The sequence below is a fragment of the Trichomonas vaginalis genome, chromosome III (genome assembly GCF_026262505.1).
Source record: "Trichomonas vaginalis G3 chromosome III, whole genome shotgun sequence".
Taxonomy (NCBI): domain Eukaryota; phylum Parabasalia; order Trichomonadida; family Trichomonadidae; genus Trichomonas; species Trichomonas vaginalis.
The window spans coordinates 13,340,059-13,364,852 of NC_067205.1; the positions used below are offsets into that span (position 1 = coordinate 13,340,059).

Consider the following 24,794-nt stretch of genomic DNA (forward strand, 5'->3'; position numbering starts at 1 on the left):
CGCCTATTCCCACTCATTATATTCGTAAATTTTGAGGTTTATCCTTCGCTTTTAAGATCATTGAATTTGATTTTTATATAAAATAGTTATATATTAGAAAATAATATGAGTTTATGTGATATTATTTTTCAGAAGATTTCATTCTATATGCCTATGAAAAGTACTCTCAAAACTAACTTTTCCTAATTATAATTAAATCTAGAATATTGTATTATGCTTAGTATTATTTCATTTTTCTCATTCAATTTAGAATTTACAAATGTCAAAAAATTGAGAGCTGTCACTTTTGATGAATTTCTGTTTATTACAATATATCTATTTTAATAGCAGAAAAGTATAGTGATTTATGATTACTTTTTCCCGATCAAAATTATTAGCTTCTGATCTTAGAAAATTGTATTTGATTCAAAAGAGGCTGCTTAGTTAGCAATAGATAGTCTTAACAATCATCTATTTTGAGGATGTAACTTGAATGTATAACCGAAGAGTGAAAATAGCCCAGGAATTGAAATACAAAAACTTGCTGAAGCATGCGAAGAAGGAAATATTGAACTTGTGTGTCAAAAAAAAATTGAGAGAATGTCAGAAAGTGGTAAGTACACCTCTCTTCTTTTTCCTATGGTGTACTTTTTTTTATTTCTGAGATGATCATAAAAACAACAAATCCTTGCTTTGATAGTAAAATACTATAATAACCACATTCGTTACTAATAATAATAATGTGTCTGTAAAACACTGTACATGGTGGTTTTTAATAACTTTTTACAGACAACAAATATCAGCTTTTCACCTAATCAATCAAGAAGTATAGTTAGATATGTCAAAAAATTTCATGCAATTATCACTTTCTGACAAGATCATAAAGAATCAATATATCTTTATTTTAATAGCAGGAAAGCATTACAGCCATACTAGGTACTATATAATGATTCTTGATTACTTTTTCCAGACCAAAAATATTAATTTCTCATCTTATTTATAAAGCTTGAGTGTCAAAAAAATTGAGAGAATGTCAAAAAGAATTTAACATATTTTCCCGGACTTTTCAGAGAATTGAGCTCAGGCTCAATTCTCTGAAACAGTCCGAAGAAATATGAAAGTCTGTCATAGCTTTCAATGATTAGCTCGATTTTAACGGAACCTTAAAATCGAGCATTGAAAAGTCTAGACAGACTTTCTATTTTGAATTTTCACATCAACATATCAAAAGAAAACCATTCTGTGAGTTCATACACACTATTACTATACTTCATATGTTAAGAATAATAGGAACAATTTTGGTCGATAACTTTGTCTGTGGACAAAGTTCCCTTTTTTAACATATCTTTATTTTAATAACAAAAAAGTACACTGTTATTAGTGATTTATAATAACTTTTCTCAGATCAAAAATATTATACTAGGGAAGTAGTATATGTTGAAGGGTTTAGTGACTTTTTTTGTGACGTCTATATATAGATGAAGGTATATTTTCACATCTTCTATATATAGATGATATAAAAATTTTTCTTACGTTTTTTAAGTCATGAATTCGTAAGAAAGCGCGACATTATTAAATAAATTAGTAATAAATATTATATACTAAACACATTTTAAAAAATTAACATTAATTTTAAAATAATTTATTTTTTTATCTTTTATAAAAGAAGCTATATATAGATGATGTCAGATATCCCGCGATTAATTAAACATCGTTTAAATCCTGAATGGGTTAAACTTCAGTTTAAAAATGAAGATTGTGAATTATTAAATGAATATGAAAGCCAAAATAAGCTAATGAGGTATAAATATAATGATAAAGAATATTTAATTTCATGGAATCAATGGAGTCATAATCAAAGACCTCATAAACGAGAAGAAGAAATTGAAAATAATGAAATGGAAATCATTGATGACATTAAAGAGGATGGTGTTCCTAAATTCTGTAGAAAAACCTTTAGAACTAAGTTAGGAGCATATAAACGTAGAGTATTAAATCCTGAATATCTTAAACATCAATTTAAAAAGGAAGACTGTGAATTATTAAACGCTAATGAATATGAAAATGCTAAATCAAAACTGAGATATAAGCCGGATTATAAAGAAAAATTTATACAAAATATAAAACCTCTTGTTGATGATTGGAATAACACATACTTAAAGAAACCCCACAAATCAGAAGAAATAGGGGCGGCGACAAATTTGCCCAGCCAGTAAAGTATTCAATTTTTTTTTTGCATTTTTTTTAAAGCTTCTTATCTTAAATCATGGAATGTCTCAAAGACAAAAGTAGCATACAGCATGTAAAGCTAAAGAAAGATAATCATAATTAATACCTTAATTTTTAATATTACGCATTTTTAGGTGCAAAATTTAAAAACATTCTAATACAATAGAGCAGTTTCCAAAAGTAGCATACAGCATGTAAAGCTAAAGAAAGATAATCATAATTAATACCTTAATTTTTAATATTACGCATTTTTAGGTGCAAAATTTAAAAACATTCTAATACAATAGAGCAGTTTCCAAAAGTAGCATACAGCATGTAAAGCTAAAGAAAGATAATCATAATTAATACCTTTAAAGTTTAAAATCTTGATTTTTTTTAAAATCAAATATTTATAACTTTAATACATACAGCTTAAACCTTATACTTGTTTTCTCTTGTGAGAAAGCAATCTTACAAAGCTAACAATCCTAAAAAAAAAGAATTAAAATTTAATAATTTAATCTAACAAAATTTCTCTCTTTATCCTTTTGCACTCTTTATATGCAACTCAAATCCATCATATAATATTCCTATAATACTCTTGCCTCAAACAATGACGAACAAACTGCTATTCTCATTTAATTACAGACCAAATCTATTCAAATTTCTGAATTTTTAATTTTCATTTCAATTTCAAATGGAATTAGAAGAAGAAACTATCTTTACTGTTAAGGATCTTTGTAAATTTGGAGTTAAACAAGAAATACAAGCACAGTATGGATATGGTGAACGTGTCAGGAAAGAAAGATCTCAGATTTCATTCCACTGCAAATATCCAAAATGTCCTGCACATTTTAATGTTGCAATCTTGGATCAAAATAAATACAAACTAATCAAAATAGTTGAAGAACATGATCATTCCGCCCCAAATGACAAAAGTCAATATTCGTCTGTCTTTTATCGCAAATATTTAGAACATTACTTCCAAACAGATGACAATCAAAGAGCGATAGCACAGCTAAATGCATTCAAAGATCTTGAAATTCCTCTTACAGGTCCGTCCATTCCAGAGATGTACGCTCAAAAACCACGTGCAATCAAACGATTTGCAGAGAGAATACATGCTCTTCAAACTAGATATTCTCCTGACGATGTTGTGTCATTGCAAATCTTTGTTCAGACAGTACAAGAAGAATCTCCAGATGATCTCATTGCATTTGAAGTCTCAGACAATAATATGTGTTTCTATTACGCGCCTTTTGAAGGCAAAGCTTATGCGCATAGTATCAAGACATTTCATATAGACAGCACCTTTAAATTGTTGCGATCAAACATTCCATTGTATGCATTTACTGGCAAAATCAAAGATTTTCACATTTTCCCTTTTTTATATTTCTTTTGTCAACCAGACACTTATCAAAACATTCAAGTTTGCGTGTGCGCCTATCTCAGATGGGTAACAATTGAGCCAGAATACATTAGCATGGACTGTGCTCCACAGATAGCTCAAGCAATAGAAGAAAGCATTCCACAAGCTCAAATACTTTGGTGCGGAGTACATGTTCTTCGTGCAATTCTTCGCAAATCAAATAAGTTTTCTTCTCAAGAAAAATTTGAACAATTCTATAATTTGATGAAGGATTTAGTCTTCAAATTAGATGCAGAACATGAGGAAGAAGCAAATGCTGCCTATGATCAAGTTCTGGAGTTGCTCGACACAGATCCAACAGCATCTCAATACTTTAACAGACAATGGCGTTACAACATATCAAGATGGATTGCTCGTGACAGGCGTGAAGGCGACGCAACTAACAATATTGCCGAAGCTCATTTTAGAACACTCAAACATGACTATTTTCCTGATCGAAAAAATCTCAGAATTGATGATGTTATTATAGAAATTTATACAAAAGTGATACCATCTTTCGTTATCAAACTCAAAATTGATCAAAATCCATCAGATGACCATGTTATTAGGATCATGGAAAAAGCAACTAACGCAGAAATTGATGTAAAAAGACAAAGAAAAATCGAGAATATTTCAATGCTCAATAGATTGCTCAATGCTGTTAGTGATGACTCAATAGATCCCACTAAAATATATCCTACCTTGAAAGTATTATTACAAAGAACTCATTTTATTTAATTTTGATTTTAATTTTAGATTAAATTATTAAATTTTAATTCTTTATTTTTTAGGATTGTTAGCTTTGTAAGATTGCTTTCTCACAAGAGAAAACAAGTATAAGGTTTAAGCTGTATGTATTAAAGTTATAAATATTTGATTTTAAAAAAAATCAAGATTTTAAACTTTAAAGGTATTAATTATGATTATCTTTCTTTAGCTTTACATGCTGTATGCTACTTTTGGAAACTGCTCTATTGTATTAGAATGTTTTTAAATTTTGCACCTAAAAATGCGTAATATTAAAAATTAAGGTATTAATTATGATTATCTTTCTTTAGCTTTACATGCTGTATGCTACTTTTGTCTTTGAGACATTCCATGGTTTAAGTTAAGAAGCTTAAAAAAAAGAAAAAAAAATGTAATAAAATAAAAAATTTTTAGTATCGATAATCTGAAATATGTTGTTTACTTAAGCCGCGAGCGAAGCGAGGGGCTTAGTTTCGTAGTTTCATACAATTATTTTTCGAATTTGTTCTTTTTGTCAACCGCGAGCGAAGCGAGTGGCTTTTTATTTTTTAAAATTTTTTTTTCTTTCTTACTTTTTTTCCCTTTACTTACAAATTTGATAGTAACTTACCAAATTTCTCTATCATATAATAATAAATTAATCCATTTTTTGTTTCAAATCTAACACTTTACCTTTCTGACATGTAAACCTGTCACTTTTCACTTCACCTCACTGGGCAAGTTTGTGCCCCCTCGAAGAAATAGAAAATGATGACACGTCTGATGAATTTTTCATTTATGAAGGTGATGTTTATAGATTAAATGAAAAGGCTTTATATAAAGATTATATACGGGGTAAGAAAAAATTAGATGAATTTTATAAAGCTTGTGTCTTGAATTATTAAAAATAAACTTCTTACGAAAAATTAAAACTTAGTTATATTTATTATTTTATTTTTTTTATTTTGTATGAAATGAGCGTCAAACTAACAACGTTAAAAAATTAGGATTCACAAACGAGGAAATAAAGGATATATTAGAGGAGGTAGGTTATGAAGTTAATAAATATTATTTAAGAAATTGTCAAAAATTTGCCGAGTTATTAAATGATTTAGATTATGATGGAAAAATGAATAAAGATGATGTTATAAATTTCTTATATCCCACATCTGAAGAAGAAAAACCTAAAGAACCTGATGTTTTCCCTGAATATTATGAAGAACGGATTAAAGATGATGAATAACAATGAAATTGAAAGACTGAAAAAAATAAGAGATGAAATAGATGAAAAATTAAGGAATTAAGAGAAGTTGAAAAATATAATGAAAATGAAGTAGAGGGTTTAATGAATATCCCAGCTTCAGAATCAGAAGTTCAGAAATCTCATGAAGAAAGATATAAAAATTATGTCTCAGAATCAACACAAAATTTATTAGATGGTGAAATAGACGAAACACTTTCAGAAGAAGGTACTAAATTTATTCGTAAACATAAGTTACAATTTATTGATAATGAAGAATACCCCTGTATCCTACTTTCACCACCTTTAGATTCCGAAAAATTCAAAAAAGCTCTTAAAAACGTAACTTATGCAACTAATACAATTAAGAAAGAAGATCATGATATTTACACAAATTATTATTTAAATAAATGCACAGGTGTTGATAAAGTTTTTGATTTATTAGATAAAATATCAAAAGAAACCATTGGAACCTATAAAATTTTGTGTGATTGCGGTTTCATTGTTGAAGATACCAATAATGTTTCATATGAAAGAACAGCACCGAAGGAAGACGAAGTTGAAAGGTCTATACCATTCGTTATTAAGAACATAAAAGATATGAAAACTTATAAACATTATATTTATTCATTTATTTCAGAAAAAATGGAAGCAACCCATAAAACATCTTCTCATCATTTTATAGCTATTCATACATTCCTTTTCAAAGTTGTGAAATTAAATAAGACAGGAATTAGATTTAATGTATCAGGGTACGCATTCTTGAGTAAATTAAAATGTATTCGTCACGTCGCAGATGATAAAAATTTATGTGTTCTTAATTCATTTTATGGGCTTTAAAAAATAAACTTTATTTTTATTTATTTTTTAATTTTTTATTCTTACATAAATGAACAAAAACGGAACAGCTAAAATGAATGATAATCAAATTAGAGCAGAAGGTAGAAGGTTATTTAAACGCTTCTATAACATTCCTGATGGTGTTAATCCTAAAACTCGTAGAAGCTATTTAAATGAAGCAATAGATGCATATGAAGGGTTTGACATTTCATCAGAAAGTGAGAGATTAGCGAGAATGTTAAATGTTAATATTGATTTCTATTATTGTGATCCTCAACCAGAAGACGTGGACATAAATAAGGTAGACTTTCCATTAGTGGAATCAATAATGATAGATCCAGAATTTGAAACAGTAAATATTTTATTAACACAGAGTCCATGTGGAAAACTTCACGCTGACAGAATAACAGACGTTGAAGCACTCACCGGCTATAAAGTTTGTCCATATTGTAAAGAAGAAGTTTATTCTATCCGTGATGATCCAGAAAGGAAAAACCAAAGAAGATTTTTAAAGCATTGTGAGAAATGTAAAGAAAATAATGGAAGATTAATTCAAGACGTTCAATTGCAAAAGACCCAGCAACCATATGCACCACATATTACGAAACAGAAGATATATCAGTGGTTATTAGCTCACAATTTGCAGAAATATTATAAACCGACAAGATATTATATTACTTTTGACTTCGAAACATTAGAGACTAAAGAAGAATTACAACTTTCTGAGTGTGCAACTTTGAACGCTTACTTAAAACCATTCATGGTATCATCAACGGTTAAATTAAATGATAAAACGTATACGAGGAATTTTTGCTTAACTTCGAGTGATTCTTTTATTTCTGATTGGATTGAGTTTTTATTTTCAACCTGTTCATTAGTTGTTGAATCAAATATTGAACAATATGAAGAATTAATGAAGCCGCAAACGGCGGGGACTTTGTCCCATACATTAAATGAAAAACAGAAGGAAGCATTTAAAGAACTTCTAGATGAGGAATTCAATAAAGTGAATATCATAGGTTTTAATTCGGGAAAGTTTGATTTAAATTTAATTCTTCGTGATTTAAACACTGCAAAATGGAAAATAAAATCAATGCTGGGTTCATCTTCACAATTTAAGCAAATCATTGTAAAGAAAACAAACGTTCCATATGAATTGAGATTTATTGACATCAGAAATTATATAGCGGGTGGGACATTAGACCAATTCACTCAAGATTTCGGAAACAATAAATCACGTGTTAAATCCTTTTTCCCTTATCAATTCATCACGTGGGAAATTACGAAGAAGAATTATATAAAGTGGAACCATTCATCAAGATTCATTTTATTCAGCATTAACTCAAGAAACTATATCAGATAGTGATTATCAAATATATCTCAATGATGCTAAAAATTTAAGAATAGATTAGAATATTTTATTCATTATTGCAATAAAGATGTTGAAATTATGATTGACCCAATCGATAAAATTATTGAAGAAACATTTGTTTATAAAATTGACATGCTTCATAATCTTTCTTTATCATCGAATGCTTCAATGATTCGTTACGCTTTAGCATATAAAGACTTTAATCCTAATGAAAAATATCCTGAGGAAGAGATAGAATCAAGTTTTGAATTAACGAAAAAGTATTGGAAATATAAAATTGAATCATATAAGAAACAAGATGAAAAAGCAGAAAGAGATACTAAAAATAATGTTTCAATGGATGATTTTCAATACTATCACGATTTAATCCTTTCATCTAAATGCAAAATGTGTGGTAAAGCGTTTACATATGCAAATAAACCAACATTGGATAGAATCGATAATGAAAAACCACATACCAAAGAAAATTGTCAGTTAATGTGTTGTTATTGCAATGTCGTAAAATCAAATAAAGATGAAGATGTTCAACGTTTAAGAATCAATTTAAGAAATTATGCATTAAAAAATAATTTACCAATGACTTTAGATTCAGTTGAAGCTTATCACATTCTCCGTAATGGAATTACTGGTGGTCTATCAAATGTTCAACATCGTGTTAATCTTAAAGGAATCACGCACATTAATAAACTTTCATATAGTCCAGAAACTAAAACTGTATCAAATGAGGACACTTCCAACATCATGACTCATTTCGTTGGTGTTGATTTTAATTCATTATATCCTTCATCATTTTCATCTAATCCTCATGATTTCATTCAATATACTGACCATAAAATGTATATGCCGGGAAGATTGAATGGTGTTATCATTTGTGATACAGCAACAAAGAAAGCAAAAGCACTGGGAATAATTAAGAAGAAAAATACTTTATTCGTGGCTGAAGTAAAGGGTCACATTGATGAAAAATACATTAATGATTACATAAACTTTTTACCGATAATAAGAAACTTAGATATTATCACAGATGAAAAAACAATTGGCAGTTTTATGTATAATTACATGAAATCAAACAATCTACCAGTTGACCAGAAACAGAGGAAATTAACTCAGTTAGCATCAACACACAACCAATATCAACCATTTTCTTCTTATTATCTTTGGTATCTAATAGACAGATTTCATTTTATCATCGATGATATTCAATCAATTTTAACATTTACGAAAAACACTTGTTTTAATGAATTTGCGAACGAATTTATGAACGAAAGACAAAAGGCTGAATTAGAAGGAAATAAAGGAAAAAGTTTATTTTGCAAGATTTCACTTAATGGATCATATGGTTACGATGCAATGAATACGCAAAATTACGCAAAGACTAAAATAATGAATGCACAGAAGGCACGCGTTGCATGTATGTCAAATAAGTTTAAAAACATAAGAGAAATAGGTGAGATACATATCAAGTGATGCTTAAAGATAGATTTTATAGATGTGATACATGTTTACAAGAGGCATTCTTCACTTTAGATAATGCTAAATACTGGTATTTGGTTTTCATTTATGATTTTATGTATAAATGCATGAATGTTAATCGTTTTCATTTCATTGAAGGTGATACTGATTCATCTTATTGGGCAATCGCTGGCGACCCAAATCTTCCTAACACTCAAGCATTTCAAGCAATTGTTACCGATAAACAATTTTATGATAAAAACATTTTCAAATTCGCACCATTTGATTTCTTCTGTTTTGATGAGAAATTTAAACCTAAATTAAAGAATAAAGCTGAAGAAAAAGCACATGAGAAGAAGTTATTGGGTTTAGCAATTGAGAAACAAGGTGATAACATGGTTGCTTTATGCCCTAAGTGTTATACATCATTCAACGGTTCAATTGATGGAAGTGATTTTAAAAAGATTGCACAAAAAATGAAAGGTGTTAGTTTACGACAAAATAAACAATTAACACCTAAAAATTATTTGGATATAATAAATGATAAAGTGATATTTGATGGTCAGAATATTAATTTACAACTTAAAAACGGGTCAATGACTCGCTTAACAATCGGTAAGACTGCATTAACAGGAGCACACACTAAGGCTGTATGTTGTGAAAATGGATGTTGTATGCCATTTATTTAATACAATTTAAAAACGTAGGGGTTGAGTCATGAATTTAAAATTTTATTTTTAATAAAATGCCACAGAAGAGACAAAAGGAACCGAATAGATTTATACCAAATGGTTTTAACTTTCAGATTCCAAATAATCAACCGCAACGAATTTTTCAAATCCCACCACAGCATCAACAGCAGCAACAACGACCACCACCACAACGTCAACGGAGAAGAACATTCACCCCTGAAGAAAGAAATTTCAATAATTTGATGCGTCAACAAAATCAAGGTTTGAGATTTTATCCGGGCAGTAATGGTATACATATAAGGCATCCAAATTTAGATAGAAGATATACCGCTGAGATTCATATTTTACCTAATAATACGATTAATTTTGCTGGATTTTATGATCATCATCAGGAAATCTGGACTCCACCATTTGATACCGTTTTAGAAGGAGGAACCGTTAATGATGCGATTCAATATGTAAATAATGGTTTTGATACTATGATTCAAAGAGGTGGGCACCATTAAAACATTTATTTTATTTTTATATAAATGGATAACGCAAATTTAGAAAATTTAATTGATGATTTAGTACTTAATCAAAATTTTCTTAATTATTATGAATTAAAATCATATCTCCAAAAACATAATAAAAATATAACAGGTGATGATATGGATTATTATTATTCATATTATAAAAATGAAATTTTGAAATATCATGATAAAATAATTTCTGAAATTAAAGACAAAATTAAAAATAATGAATATACAAAGGGAAAAACTAAATCACAACTTAAACAGTTGAAAGATTTCAAAAATAAAGTATTAACAGAAGAAGATATTGATGAATTATATAAATTATATAATCCTGAGCCGCAAAAGCCAAAGGAACAAAAACAAAAGGAACAAAACGCCCAGGTCCTTCAGACCATAAATGATGCACAAGTTTTAATTTATGATTCATTAGTTAAACCATATTCAGCCCGACTTTTAAATGAAGATCAACTTTTGGAATTCATCCTTCAACATAAACTCGAAGCGGGAAAGTATATCAAACCTTTATATACAGCATATTTAAAACAAATGAATAGAATACATCCAGAATTAATGAAAGGAAAATCAACAACTAAAACTTCATCATCCAAAATCAAAGCAGATAAAATTAAACCACTTGCAATACCAAAACCTCCAACGACAGTACCTCCTCCTCCTTCAGTTAATCCTTCATCATTCACTTTATTATATCCATTTCAAACATTAAAGAATCAAAAAGATTTTAAAAAGGATTTCAAGATATTAAATAAACCAATTGACCCGAAAATTCAACCGTTAAAGGAAAAATTTAGTCGCCCTTCATTTGCTCCATATCCATATTCATACGAAATAGATCATTTAGAATATTCAAAAGGAAACGTTACTTATTTATTTGCCATTAACATTAACACTAGATATTTATATTGCATTCCGGTGAAAGGGAAAACAGAACAGGAAACAAGAAGAGCTATTCAGTACTTACTAGATCATGAAAGAGTAGATAATATAAGGGGTGATGGTGATAAAGGATTTCAGGCAGCTATGACTCATTATTTCCCACAAATTAATTTTTTCTTTTCATCCTCTCCATATACGTTTCATAATAAAATAGTTGATGCGGTAATGAGAACTCTTAGAGATGCGTTAGGGGTTAACGGTCAGATATACTGGGATGGAAATCATGACTCCATCATACAACAGTTAGTATATTATTACAATAATACATGGCATAGAACTATAAACATGAAACCAGTGGAAATGAAAAATGATATTTCAAAAGAATGGGAATATATTAGAAAACAAATGGAAAGGTTGAATGATGTTAAACGTGAACAAATTAATTCGGGGCTCATGAATTTTAAACAAGGGGATAAAGTTTTGATTCATCTCGATTATGGAAAAACTGATAAATCAATGACAAAAAGAAGACGAAGATTTGACACAATAGCTGAATTTGTTAGATATATTAACGGCAATGCATTAGTTGAAGTTGACAATAAATTAATAAACATTCCGATTTATTTTATTACTCCATTATATTTAAATAATATTTAATTTTTTTATTTCGTAAGAAATGAGTGACAACGAAGCATCCAAGAGTCCTGATTCAATTAAGATTCAGAGTCCAGACGATGAATATAAAAAGAAACTAAACAGAATTAAATCAAAAATATGCTATTACAAAAAGAAGCCGCAATGCAGCGGGGCTGATGCCCATAAAACTAAAGGAACTGAGAATGATAAAGAGAGGAAAGAAATAATCGAAAAATTAGAAACTTACCGTTCAATCCTTAAACTGAGTGAAGCAAAAATAAAAGAATTTAATAGAATAAATAAATTGATTGGAAGAGATGAATTTAATAAAGATGAATTTTTAAACTCAATCCAAATTTAATTTTTATTCCTCTTCGACATTCTTTCCATCATTACTGCATAACCGCATCTTCTCGGTTTTCGTGGTTTGTTGTTTTTAATTCGTTCTTGCATCATTTTTATCATTTCCTCCCTTGTTATGATTCGTGGTAAATTTTGAGCTTGTGGAGTATTCATTTATATTAAAAATAAAATTTTATTATCAGTTATTTTATCATCATTTTATTAAGTTCATCTTTAGTTAATAATTTGAATGGATTCGCTAATGTTCCACCTTGAGCCACAACACTTGCCCCAGCTAATTGCGAAGAACCTGGGATAAGTACTCCATGAAATGATTTCATTGGTATCATTAATTTAGAAATAGTTGGCTTAATTAATTTTGTCATTTATGTTAAAAATAAAATGTTAAATTATTCAACTTCATTTTCTCATTTCTCATTTTTTCTCTTTTTCATCCTGTTTTGGTTTCAGCAACTTTTCAAGTTGTTGTCTTGTCAGTAACTTTAATTTTAACTTTGGATCAAATATTGGGTTTCCATCTTTATCTCTTCCAATAACACCATATGGTAGAATCTTCATTTATACTAAAATAAAAATTTAAATTATGCCATTCTAAAGTTTGTGCAACAAACATTGAGCGTTCATTGAACGCGAAACCATACATAAACTGTCATATAAGGTGGCATGTAATCTGTACCTCTTCCTGTCGTTTGTGTATATCCTGAAACGTTATGTGAATGTGTACCTGAACCGTTTGAAGTATACGTTTCATTCCATCTATTTTTATTACCGTACCAATATTTACCCCTGCTAGCGTCTCTATCAGACCATCCATCAGGAAATCCATTATTTCCATCAGGATATTCAAACGAATTAGTATAAGTATGACTATGCCAGCCCGAGTCTTGAGTGTTTAAATTAACATAATGACTATGAGCAGGTAAATTTTCGCCAGTAATCTTTTTACTTCCACCGGTTTGTTTTGAACTATTAGCACAGTAGAGGAAACGATCGGTTATTTGTTGCCATGTACCAAAACCGAATACATCAGCTGGATTTGTTGAATTCATTGATGTATATATTGAACCAATGGGGTAAATCATCTCAAGAATTGTATTTAATCCATTATGAATATTGAATTTATTATATAATATTGAAACTGGGTAAGAAATTAAAATTGGTCTTGTCATCAATATTAACGTATTATTTTTGAAAATTGCTTTTCTAACATCTTGAAATTTTGTGATTTCAGACCAGTTTCTTCCATCACTACTGATATTTACTAAATCACCACATCCTAAAGCAATGAAATACCAATCAATATAAAATAAATTAGTAAATCTATAATTTCGAGTAAGTTTTGGAGTGAATGAATAAACCAATTCCCAACTTGGTGTTTTCTCTGGATCCTGTGAAAAATCTTGTGATAAATAAATATGTCTGTTATAACTTACAGGATATGAATAGACCATACCACCTGAAACAAGAACACAAACATTTGAAGCATAACATAAAGCTTCAATGTCTCCATCAGCTTGAAAAATTTGTTCAAAATGACCAAATGGTATTGAATATGATCTATAAATTTTATCATTCTGTAGGATAAAATACATGTTGTTAATGTAATACCACTTACTTGTATAATCAATTTCCAAATCTGATGACATCATACTAAACATATAATAATTTACCCCATCCTCACTAATGAAAATTTGATTGACTTCATAAATTAGTACCCATTTATTATTAACGCATCTAATAGGATTATTTGGATATTTAAATTTAGCATCTTGATTTAAATTACATTTGAACCATTGGATACAATCGAATGAATAACAAGGGCAAAAATCATCTCCAACCGTTATCATTCCCATAAATTTACCGTTATTATATTCAACATATAAAATTCTTGGATTAATGATTGGCTCTCGTGTATCAGGATTCCAAACAGATGGAGTAAATGATTCATAGTTTTTAAAATCATTTGTTTTAAAATAATAAAGCACTCCAGCTGTATAAAATAAATACATGGTCACTCCATCGAAACATATCCATTCAATAGATTGAAATGTTTTATCTGATGATTTCGTAAAATTTAAAAATGGTGGAGTAAAATAGACCTCTGATTGTTTTATTTCTTCATTAACAAATGATATATCAGCTTTCTTTGCTAACTCAGTATTAATGAATGAAATAATTTTTTCCTTATCTGCTTTCTTCTCTAACTCATCGTTAACATAAGTTTTATCTGCTTTCTTCTCTAACTCATCGTTAACATAAGTTTTATCTGCTTTAAGGTCTAAACATCCTGAAACCCATTCTGTATCAGCTTTAACTTTAAAAGTCTCTAATGTCCATTCATGATACCCTTCAACCTTTTCTTTAATTTCATTATCTTTTTCATCAACATAAACCAAATTTGCCTTCTTATTTAATTCCTGGTCAACATAACTTTTAAATGCTTTTTGATTAATTACTCTTGAATTTTCATTAACTCTGAAATTTAAATTATCATAATTACTTTTAACTGTTGCATTTGTTTGATTAATTCTGTTATTTAATTCATCGAATTGAACATGTGTATGATCAACATCTGCTTTCTTATTTAACTCGGTATTTACATAAACTAAATCTGCTTTCTTATTTAATTCATTATTAACATAAACTAAATCTGCTTTCTTCATTAATTCAGTATTAACGTATTCCTTATCTACCTTCTTCATTAATTCAGTATTAACGTATTCCTTATCCGCCTTCTTATTTAATTCAGTATTAACGTATTCCTTATCTGCTTTCTTCATTAACTCACTATCCACATATTCCTTATCCACCTTCTTCATTATGTCATTTAGGAAACCTTCTATGAATTCCTCATTTAAATTAAATCTTCCAATCTTCAAAACTTTAGGAAATGCATTTAATGCGTAATATCTCTGTTCTTCTGGTGGAATTGATGTTATATCATCCGTTATTCCTTTAATTTTTGAATTCATAAATAAAATTTCTTTTATATTTGATATCACTGCACCACCTTTGCAAACGAATTCGAAATGGTCATTTTTCAATACTATCTCCAAATCTCCATATTTCAACCTTTGCGTTTGTTCTGCCGTCTTTGAATTATATGCATATGTGGCGTATGTAATAAGTTGCTGTTGTTTAATCATTTATTACGATTTAAAAATAAATATTTAATCCGTTATCTCATCAGCTATTTTCTCTATTTGAAATTGCCATAATATTTCATTCATAAATTCTAAATCACAATCAAATAGGTCAGTTATTCTAAATTTAATATTTGATAAATCTTTTGAATGAAGAATAAATGAATTCCCGGATAATTGAAACGGATATGATAAAGAAAATGTGTTTAAGTTGATGGATAAAATGTTTTGTATTGATGGGTAAGAGTTAGGGTCTAATGTTTGGTGTGAAAATTTCATTGGGGTATTAACTTTATCACATTTGATTAAAATGAAATTGGAACCGGTGTCAGAATACAAAACATCCCCAACATCTTTTTCAAAATTTAATATCCCCAACAATGAACGAAGATGAGGAGTACAAAATTTAATTTTCAGCGGAAATTTAATAAGGTTATTTATTTCATCAAGTTCAAAAAGTTTATCAGGTTTTGATTTAAAATTTTCTTCATACCATACGATAAATGATTCATTTAAATAACTTAAAATCATGTTAATATCCCATTTCGCTATCACATTATTTATATACATATCATACGTTTTTTCAAGGTCTACGACCTCGCCGCTATGCGGCTCATGGTCATCTTTAATAAATGATATATAATCTGAAGGGTCTAAAAGAATGGGATTAAATTTACCACTCACAGAAACGAGAGTAACATTATAAATTCCGCTAACTGTTAAATTTAATTCACAGTTATTATTCGAAATAATATTGATAATTGACATTTTTTATTACGATTAAAAATACGGTAAAGCGTTATTTTCCAGTGATAAATAAAACTAGAATAAGATTACCTCAAGAATTCATAAATTCAACGAATAAGAAATTCATTCATGTTATAAATTTTAGTGTTTTCAGAAAATATGAGTCAGTGTCATATTCATCAACAGGTTATATTTCACTTCATTCAAATTTAGTTCAATCAAACCCATATAATGACCATTTCATAAGATTTTCAGATGGTATTAAAAATGTAATTGATAGATTAAAATATGAACAGATTAACAATATCGAATTTTTGGAATTTTGGTTTAAATATCCCGATGGAAAAAAGATTGAAGTTAAAGATAAAGCTGATACTATAACAAAAACAATTACAATGACCGATCCGGATAGTGGGGAACAAAAAGAAATAAAACAAACGATAGAAACTGGTGAAAGGTCAATTATTATTGATTATGATTCAAAGGATTATTATTCGATAATGTTAATGCTTGAATATTAAATAGCCTTAACAAAGAATTTTTCAAGTGATATTTTATATTCATCAACTATTTTATTATAAATATCATTATATGTTAAATGAAGTTCAGTTGTTGTTCCGTTCTTTGATATCTTAATTGTGCTAATATTCTTTATAGGATTTATTTTTGCAACTGTTCCGCAGCATGAAACCTCATCATCTATGAAAAATTGAATCTTAACGTCTGAATCTTGAACATCACAAAGAATGGCAATAATGTGAATTAATGATTCATAAGGTAAAATAATTAAACCAGATTGATCAATTAAATTTATTATTGAATCATAATTATTAGTTATTATATTCACGGTAAATTTTCATTAATTCAGAATTAATGTCTATTTTATATGGGTTATCAAGTGGTGCTGGGTATGTTGGATAAGTGGGAATTTCAACAGGTTCTTTACCGGGTTCAGATAAAATGATTGGGTCTCCATCTTCTTTATTTTGCTCCTCCTCCTTTTTCGGTAAGTCACGAGTTAATAAATTTGGTTGAGTTGCTGACCTTGTTAATTCAGGGCTAACATTAACTTTAACATTTTGAATAATTCGTGATTTATCATCATTTACGTTATAACCAACCGTAATCTCTGCTTTTGCGTTAGTGTTCTTTTGACTAGTGAAACGTCTTCTCATTTATAATCGAATAAAAAAATATATTTAAACTTTTATTTTGCTGGAAGTTTTGAATCTATTATTCCCTGTATTTGTTCTTGAAGTTGATTTTTAGCTGTTCATTGTAATTAATAGACCTAATATATTCATTAATTGCATTCTTATAATCATCTGATTTCTCAAATTTTCTTTTATCTGATTCCTTAACTAAATCATAAGTTAAACCTCGTTGCTGATATAATGGTTTCTTAATTAAATCTTTGAATGCTTGAGATAAAGCACCTGATGCAATTCTTGCTACTATAATTGGTTGGAACTGCTGTTTAAGTTCATCTTTAACATTTGCGAAAACTGGATCGAATAAAGCAACTTTAAAGAATTTCTTAGCTGAAATTTCAGGTCTAATATTTGCATATTGACCATCAAACTTGTTAGAATATCGTGGTAATTCATCCGGTCCCTCTTCAATAGCATTTAATTCTTCATTGAAATAAGAATATGGATTATAACGGTATGAATTAATTGGACCATCTTCACCTTCTCCAATGTATTGTTTAACAGCTTTTCCATTTTCATCAAATTGCATAGGATAACGTTCATTATATGCTTTACGTTTAGGATAATCAGTTATAGTTAATTTGTAACCATTTATGACTTTAATATTTCCTTGACCATCAGTAACGAAAACTTCATTTATACCATCAGGTTTTCCATTTGGACCTGTAATGTCTGCTTCGTGTGCTTCCCAATTTGGACCTTGACGTTTGGCATATGCTTGAGCTTCTGGTAATGTTAAAACGTTTCTCATTTGTTTAACATCTTTTTGAAGACCAGCAACAATATGAACTAATTCTTTCATTCCATCAGGAACCTCCTGGAGTACTTACCAAAATCAATTTCCATTAAAAATGATGATTATTTATTAACATCAATTTCATTTAATGGTGTTTGGTCCAGAGAAGCGGCAATCATTAAATCAAGTATAAGTGAATTCGCTGAAGATTCTATTTTATGTTTATCAAACTGTTTATATTCTCCGCCGAAGCATTATTCAATAACTAATTATGTTAATAAATTTAATATAAAATTAGTTGAACCATCGAGCCTAAAAGATATTGTCCTTCCTGATGACAGAAAAGATAGTATTATTATCGAACTCATATTAATCGCTTATTAAAATTTAATTATATATAAATGAGTTCAACGACTGAAAGCGCATGGGCTAGTTTTGATGAAGATCCTAAACCGCGGAATTATAATAGAATTGTAATTCCTGTAGGTCTTTTATTAGCTGCTGGTGCTGTAGCGGGACCATATTTATATAGAAATTTATATAGAACACCGATTAATTCAACTGCCGGGGCTGATCTTATTCCAACAGGTCTGAAAAATCTACACCTATTCAAACAAGCCCGACACAGGAAAGGAACCGCGAACCACTCACACGTATTAGGTCTTTTATTAATTATTTAAAGAATAGAAGAAATTAATTTGTAATAAATGACGTCGTTAAATGTAAAAATAATTTGTGATGATATTACTATCATTGATGATGTAAGTGAGTGTGCTAATATAATTGATAGAATTAATGAACTAATAAAGAGGTTCAGTGTGAAAAAGTCAGAGTTTCATTAACGTTTAGCTCCGATGAAAAATTTTATGAGTTAATCATTATGAGAAATGATTTTAATAAGCATTAAATGGTATTTTCAACACTATCAGCTTTGTATGGAGGTTATAAAGCTATTGACGGTTTAACTGGTGGAGCTGTATCAAAAGCTTTAAAAAATAATGCTGGAATGCTTGTGGGAGCTGCTGCCAGAAAATTAAAATCTGAAAAGTTAAAGAAATTAGGTAACTGGGTGCTGACCAGTCGCAAAACCTTTTAGGTGAAGATAATGAAATATCTAAGCAGCTAAAAGATTTTAAAGGTCGGTTGAATGGTGAAGAGTTTAAATTAAATTCACTTAAAGAAAAGGAGAAACAGCCAGAATATCCACCAATCGAGGCACCGCCGATTAATTCAGCACCTGCGCCATCACCAGCACCAGCGCCAGTAACTGCAGTCGCAGCATATGACCCTGGCGGTTATGGAAGACCTTTTGACCCTAAAACAGGAGGTTCTAATTGGTTCCATTACGGTCGAAGATATATTTTAGCTAAAATTGCAAAAGCAAAGAAACTGTTAAAAACTAAAAAGAAACCAAGAGTTTTAAAGTAATTAAATGGTTAAAGATGTTCTCGAATACCCCGCACCACCTGAAACGCCTAACAATAATGATTTATATAATCGATTGAAAGCTTTAGGTAAAGTGTATTTATGGTTTAATTATCCTTATCATATGGCGGCTTATAAACTTTATAAGCACTATAAAGAAAGTAATAGACCTTCAACCGACCTAGTTGATCCACAGGAATTAAGGAAAAGACGACGATAAAAAAATAAAGTTAATTTTAAAAATATTTTTTATTTTTTACTTTTAATAAAATGAGTACTAAAATTACTGAAGCAACAAACAAAAATTTTTAGTTGAATACATTAAATCAGGAACTATTCCAGAAGGTTTTTATGTTCATCAAATGAAAGATGGTAGAGTTCAATTTATAAAAATTAAGCAGCCATTAAATAAAGATGGAATTTTAAGAAAGATTAAATTATATGAAGATAACATAACAGAACTGAAGAAAAATTAGAAGAAGAAAAATCAGATTAGATATAAAATTTTATTTTTATATAAAATGAATTTTACTAATAAATTATTAATTATTGTTTCATTACTTCTCATCTCCCGTGAAGCTCGTTTATGGTATGAATCTATAAAAGAGTTTGAAGACAGCAGCGATGACATTCCTGAATCATGCCAGCATATTTACTGTTGAAAATTCATGAGACCCAAAGGGTCTGAGCCGCTAAGCGGCGAGGTTAGAAATGAGGTTAGATATCGGGTTAGATATACCCTAAAATTAATTTTATCATTTATGAAAAATTTAGTATATACAGAAATTAAAAAATTTTTGAGTTAATTTATTTTTTAAAAATTATTTTTTTTACTCTGGGTGTTAAAATCTATGATAAAAAAAATAAATAAAAAAATTTTAACGTTAATTTTTTAAAGTTTATTTTTAAAAAATTATTTTTTTATTTTGTGAAGTGTCAAAAATTTTAACGTTAATTTTTAAGTTTATTTTTTTAAAAATTATTTTTTTATTTTGTAAAGTGTCAAAAATTTTAACGTTAATTTTTAAGTTTATTTTTTTAAAAATTTTTTTTATTTTTTGTAAATGTCAAATGTGTTTTACGTGTCAAACGGTTTTTGTAAATTTTAGTAATTTGGGGTCCGAGGGGCGTAGACCCGTGGTACCCAATTACTAGATACTAACTACTTTTTAAAGAATCCTGCCGCCATTTCTGATTTAATATTAATTAAAAAAATATAATTCATCACTTATATTCAAATTTTTATTTAATGATAAATGAAACCGATTTTAAAAATAACTGAAACAGAGGAGGAAGAAATAAATGAAAGTGAAGATGTTCAACAAAAAATAAACGTTGTTAAACCCATTACTGAAACAAAAATTTTTTCATCTGTTGAAGAATTTAATGACTATTATGCTAATAATAAAATATACATGGCACGGCGGGCGCAAAAAGTGACAAAATAGAATACCTATGGTGGCAAGACAAAGGAAACATTTTTGTAAGGCAAACATTATATCAAATACCTTTACTTTGTAATAAGAAATATAATTATCACGAAATTACAAATAAATATTGTTTAATATAATTAATAGCAAAATTGTTTTTTATTATTTCCCTTAAGACCTTACTTATTAAGTATACGTATAACAAGCTTGTACTGCATGTATTAGTTAATAGAACAAAAGAAAATGAGCTCAAATGAAAAAAATTTTCATGCTATTTTGGAAATATGCATATTCGAAGTATGAGAGTTGTAAACACTGAGAATTTTAAGCTTTGGGTGATGATAGTCTTTAATTTTTCTTGAAGTAGTAAATTATTTGATATGAAAAGTTAATGGCCAGCATAATCAATCGTGCGTTTCGTTTCTTGATTGAGAAATGATGATTGTGTGCTAATGAATTATTGCGTCTGACAGGTTATGATTATGGATACCTGAAATTAAGCTTTTATGGGAAACATCACCGAGCGCCATTTGGCGCCCCTAATGCTGTTTCTATCGGTATGATTAAGGAGCTTTCTTATGCACTTTCATCACTTGAACTTGAACGCTACAAGATATATGCCCCCCTCCCAATGGGAGGTGGGAGCAAAAATTGAAATGTTTACATTGATTTTTAAATACTTTACAAGCGCCCCTCCCAGTGGGCGCGGGCGCAAGTGATCGGGTCAAAAAAAATCATAAAAATATTCAAAATTGCGATTTTAATAGATGTTTAAGAAGCAAATTTATTAATAACGATATTTCATAGTACAAAATGTGTTCAATCTCTTCGTAAATCATTCAAAAAAATCAAAAGAATTTCCAAAATTCAATTTTTTTAGTAAAATTTATATCTTTTTCTATCGTCTCCTCCCCACCAGTGGGAGCCACCGGAGTCGCGGGCGGCGCCGCTGGCGCCAAAAAAGTAGCGCCCATCGTGCCATGTATAATTTATTACTAATTTATTTAATAATGTCGCGCTTTCTTACGAATTCATGACTTAAAAAACATAAGAAAAAATTTTTATATCATCTATATATAGAAGATGTGAAAATATACCTTCATCTATATAGACGTAACAAAAAAAGTCACTAAACCCTTCAACATATACTACTTAGGGACACAAATTGAGACGCGAAAAATTAATTGAGGGTGGTCCCCCGCTTAAAATAATGTAAACATCTGAATTTTATCCATAAAAATATTTTCGGAAAACATGCCATTTTTTTGAATGAAAAATCGATTACAAAATCGATTTTTATTCAAAAATGTTCACCTTTTCCTAGAATGCTGATTTTACTAAAAAATTACGCATTTGAATTTCATTCAAATGCGTCACTTTTTCCTAAAATCGCAAATTTTTAACACTTTCAATATAGAAAATGGTTTAAACAAAGGATGCCATAAGTAAAGGGAGTATTCAAACATGTTATTTTGGAGCAAGTTCGATAGTCAGTCATGTATTGCTTACAATGATTCTATTTAATGTGTTGAGACCTGTATTTGAATAAAATATATTCGACTGTATGATATATGCTTACTAGTGACCTGCCAATGTAATGATTTATTAAAGTATTTTAACTTAAAAGACTCTCTTTTCTGAATTTTTGTTTAAACTATCATTCGATTCACAATCTGATATAAAATTTTGCATTGTCTTATTAAGGGATATCATAATGCATAAAATAAACGAAAGTGATTGCATTTTTTACATTTTATGTAACTTTTTGTAATCTAACGATATGTGTTATTTGGCCAAGATCGAAATATTCAAAATTAAGTCATAAAAAATATAAACATAAGATGCCAATTGTAAATAAGATTCTTCTTTCATGAACGTTAAAAGTTCTGAAATTCAAAATGGTTCAATTAGATTTCCTTATTTTAATGATAGTTAGCTCAAAGTTCTTAAATTCAACATCAAGGCATAACTTCAAATAAATTTCAAACTCGTCTAAGATCACATTGTTACAACAAAATCCATTCCTTTCATTTTCTGCAATTCAAATCTTACAATTCATCCAAGAGGCTACAAATCACAATACTATATAATCAATAATTGCTATTACAAATTCCTTTGTTTTGTTTTTTTTTAAAGAATATAACTAATTCACAAGCACGTTTTTTCTAATTTCCTGCATTGACTATATTTATTAATGATATATAATTTTAAAAAATAAAGATATACACATTCGAGTTCGTATTTAAGAATTTATAAAAAAGATAATCTTCACTAGCTTTGTTTTGTTTTCTACTTTCAGAAAGTTCTGCTACTAGTGTTTTTCAATATAAAGATGCAAGTAATGAAACTATTATTGGTTGTGAAGGGTCATCTGATGACATTGTTATCCCTAAATATGTCAAAGAAATATCTTCTGAATACCCCGAAACCTCAGCATTTGGTGGCTGTATATGGGACATTCTATCAATTAGTTTCGAAGAAGATAGTCAAATCATGAGTATTTATAACGGTAGCTTTAGTATGTCAGTGTCAATCAGATCAGCAGATCTCAGTAATTGCAATAAACTGACATTTCTCAATGGATCGTTATTTAGTGATTGCAGTTTGGAAACAGTTTTACTTCCTAAAAACATTATTGGAATAGGGAATGGATGCTTTTATCAATGCCCTCTAAAAACTATAAATTTCCCAAAAAGTTTGACAGTTATTGAATCTGGTGCATTTTATAAATGTCAACTAACAAACATCACTCTACCAGAAAATTTAACTTATATAGGACACGTTTCATTTTCTAAATGTCCTCTAACAAACATCATTTTTCCAGAAAATTTAACTTATATAGGAGATAATTCATTTGTTGATTGCTCACTTAGTAATATCATAATTCCAAAAAAAGTTAAATATCTTGGGTATTATGCATTTGCAGGATGTCCACTTACGAATTGCACAATCTTAGCAAATATAACATCTATTGGAAATGGTACATTTGCATGGTGTTCATTCATAAATCTCACAATTCCATCTATGATAACTAAAATCGGAAATAATGCATTTAAAGGATGCTCATTGTTAACAAGTATCACAATTCTAGGAAGCGAGGCATATATTGGAAATAGTGCATTTGAAGGATGCACATCATTAACAAGTATCACAATTCTAGGAAATTTAGTATCCCTTGGAGATCATGCATTTTATTTATGCACAAACTTAACAAATATTCCAATCACTGGTAGTTTAACATATATTGGAATAGAAGCAATTCCATATTTGAGAACAATCAAAGATATAACATTTCGAGTGAGTTCTGCAACTATTGTAGATGAAGTATTTCGCGACTACACAAACTTAACAAGTGTCACATTGCTAGGAGATGTAAAATCTATTGGCAATAGAGCATTTTATAATTGCACATCATTAATAAATTTCACAATAACAGGAATTGTGAAATCAATTGGCTATTGGTCATTTTCTTATTGCACATCACTCACAAATTTATCATTCACATCGAATTATGCACCTATTGGATACGCTGCATTTTATAATTGTACTTCATTAAAATATATTTCACCAATATGGAGTGCAACATCTATTGGAGGATATGCATTTGCATATTGCAGAAACATAACAAATCTCACATTCACTGGATGTTTAACATACATTGGAGAACGTGCATTTGATTCTTGTCGATTGTTATCATGTATTACATTCCTAAACAATATCAATACAATTACAGTTGGAGACATAATATTTTTTGATGAACGTGGCGATGTTGCTTAT

General features: G+C 29.1%; 9 protein-coding genes and 4 pseudogenes across 13 annotated transcripts, besides 5 other annotated features; 10 read left to right on the plus strand and 3 right to left on the minus strand.

Annotated features, from left to right (window-relative positions):
• Nucleotides 1–270: 270 nt before the first annotated feature.
• Nucleotides 271–307: a mobile genetic element.
• Nucleotides 308–572: 265 nt separating this feature from the next.
• Nucleotides 573–603: a mobile genetic element.
• Nucleotides 604–2,165: 1,562 nt separating this feature from the next.
• Nucleotides 2,166–5,074: a mobile genetic element.
• Nucleotides 2,885–4,333, plus strand: TVAGG3_0694710 (MULE transposase domain-containing protein; the record flags this gene model as incomplete). Its single annotated transcript, XM_001329314.2, has 1 exon — nt 2,885–4,333. One exon carries the CDS (start codon nt 2,885–2,887, stop codon nt 4,331–4,333), a length of 1,449 nt encoding a protein of 482 aa, XP_001329349.2.
• Nucleotides 5,075–5,221: 147 nt separating the features above from the next.
• Nucleotides 5,222–5,721: a mobile genetic element.
• Nucleotides 5,722–6,450: 729 nt separating this feature from the next.
• On the plus strand, nt 6,451–7,066 carry TVAGG3_0694730 (uncharacterized protein; the record flags this gene model as incomplete). Its single annotated transcript, XM_051243173.1, has 1 exon — nt 6,451–7,066. A coding segment is annotated over one exon (616 nt), but the record flags the coding sequence as incomplete, so codon positions are not given.
• Nucleotides 7,067–8,349: 1,283 nt separating this feature from the next.
• On the plus strand, nt 8,350–8,836 carry TVAGG3_0694740 (uncharacterized protein; the record flags this gene model as incomplete). Its single annotated transcript, XM_051243174.1, has 1 exon — nt 8,350–8,836. A coding segment is annotated over one exon (487 nt), but the record flags the coding sequence as incomplete, so codon positions are not given.
• Nucleotides 8,837–9,341: 505 nt separating this feature from the next.
• Nucleotides 9,342–9,914, plus strand: TVAGG3_0694750 (DNA/RNA polymerase superfamily; the record flags this gene model as incomplete). The annotated part of the gene is made up of 1 exon (XM_051243175.1): nt 9,342–9,914. One exon carries the CDS (start codon nt 9,342–9,344, stop codon nt 9,912–9,914), a length of 573 nt encoding a protein of 190 aa, XP_051089762.1.
• A 56-nt stretch (nt 9,915–9,970) lies between these two features.
• TVAGG3_0694760 (uncharacterized protein) lies at nt 9,971–10,423 on the plus strand (the record flags this gene model as incomplete). Its single annotated transcript, XM_051243176.1, has 1 exon — nt 9,971–10,423. The coding sequence occupies one exon, from the start codon at nt 9,971–9,973 to the stop codon at nt 10,421–10,423; it is 453 nt and encodes a 150-aa protein (XP_051089763.1).
• Nucleotides 10,424–10,447: 24 nt separating this feature from the next.
• TVAGG3_0694780 (integrase core domain containing protein family) lies at nt 10,448–11,983 on the plus strand (the record flags this gene model as incomplete). The annotated part of the gene is made up of 1 exon (XM_051243177.1): nt 10,448–11,983. One exon carries the CDS (start codon nt 10,448–10,450, stop codon nt 11,981–11,983), a length of 1,536 nt encoding a protein of 511 aa, XP_051089764.1.
• Nucleotides 10,448–18,543: a mobile genetic element.
• Nucleotides 12,003–12,323, plus strand: TVAGG3_0694800 (uncharacterized protein; the record flags this gene model as incomplete). Its single annotated transcript, XM_001329315.1, has 1 exon — nt 12,003–12,323. The coding sequence occupies one exon, from the start codon at nt 12,003–12,005 to the stop codon at nt 12,321–12,323; it is 321 nt and encodes a 106-aa protein (XP_001329350.1).
• On the minus strand, nt 13,072–15,450 carry TVAGG3_0694810 (keratin-associated protein family; the record flags this gene model as incomplete). Its single annotated transcript, XM_051243178.1, has 1 exon — nt 13,072–15,450. A coding segment is annotated over one exon (2,379 nt), but the record flags the coding sequence as incomplete, so codon positions are not given.
• TVAGG3_0694820 lies at nt 16,733–17,390 on the minus strand (annotated as a pseudogene). Its single transcript has one exon. A coding segment is annotated over exon 1 (658 nt).
• On the minus strand, nt 17,423–18,228 carry TVAGG3_0694830 (annotated as a pseudogene). The gene has a single exon. A coding segment is annotated over exon 1 (806 nt).
• A 526-nt stretch (nt 18,544–19,069) lies between the features above and the next one.
• On the plus strand, nt 19,070–19,492 carry TVAGG3_0694840 (annotated as a pseudogene). The gene has a single exon. A coding segment is annotated over exon 1 (423 nt).
• A 365-nt stretch (nt 19,493–19,857) lies between these two features.
• On the plus strand, nt 19,858–20,083 carry TVAGG3_0694850 (annotated as a pseudogene). Its single transcript has one exon. A coding segment is annotated over exon 1 (226 nt).
• A 3,958-nt stretch (nt 20,084–24,041) lies between these two features.
• Nucleotides 24,042–24,671, plus strand: TVAGG3_0694860 (surface antigen family; the record flags this gene model as incomplete). Its single annotated transcript, XM_001278276.1, has 1 exon — nt 24,042–24,671. A coding segment is annotated over one exon (630 nt), but the record flags the coding sequence as incomplete, so codon positions are not given.
• Between the last annotated feature and the right edge of the window lie 123 nt (nt 24,672–24,794).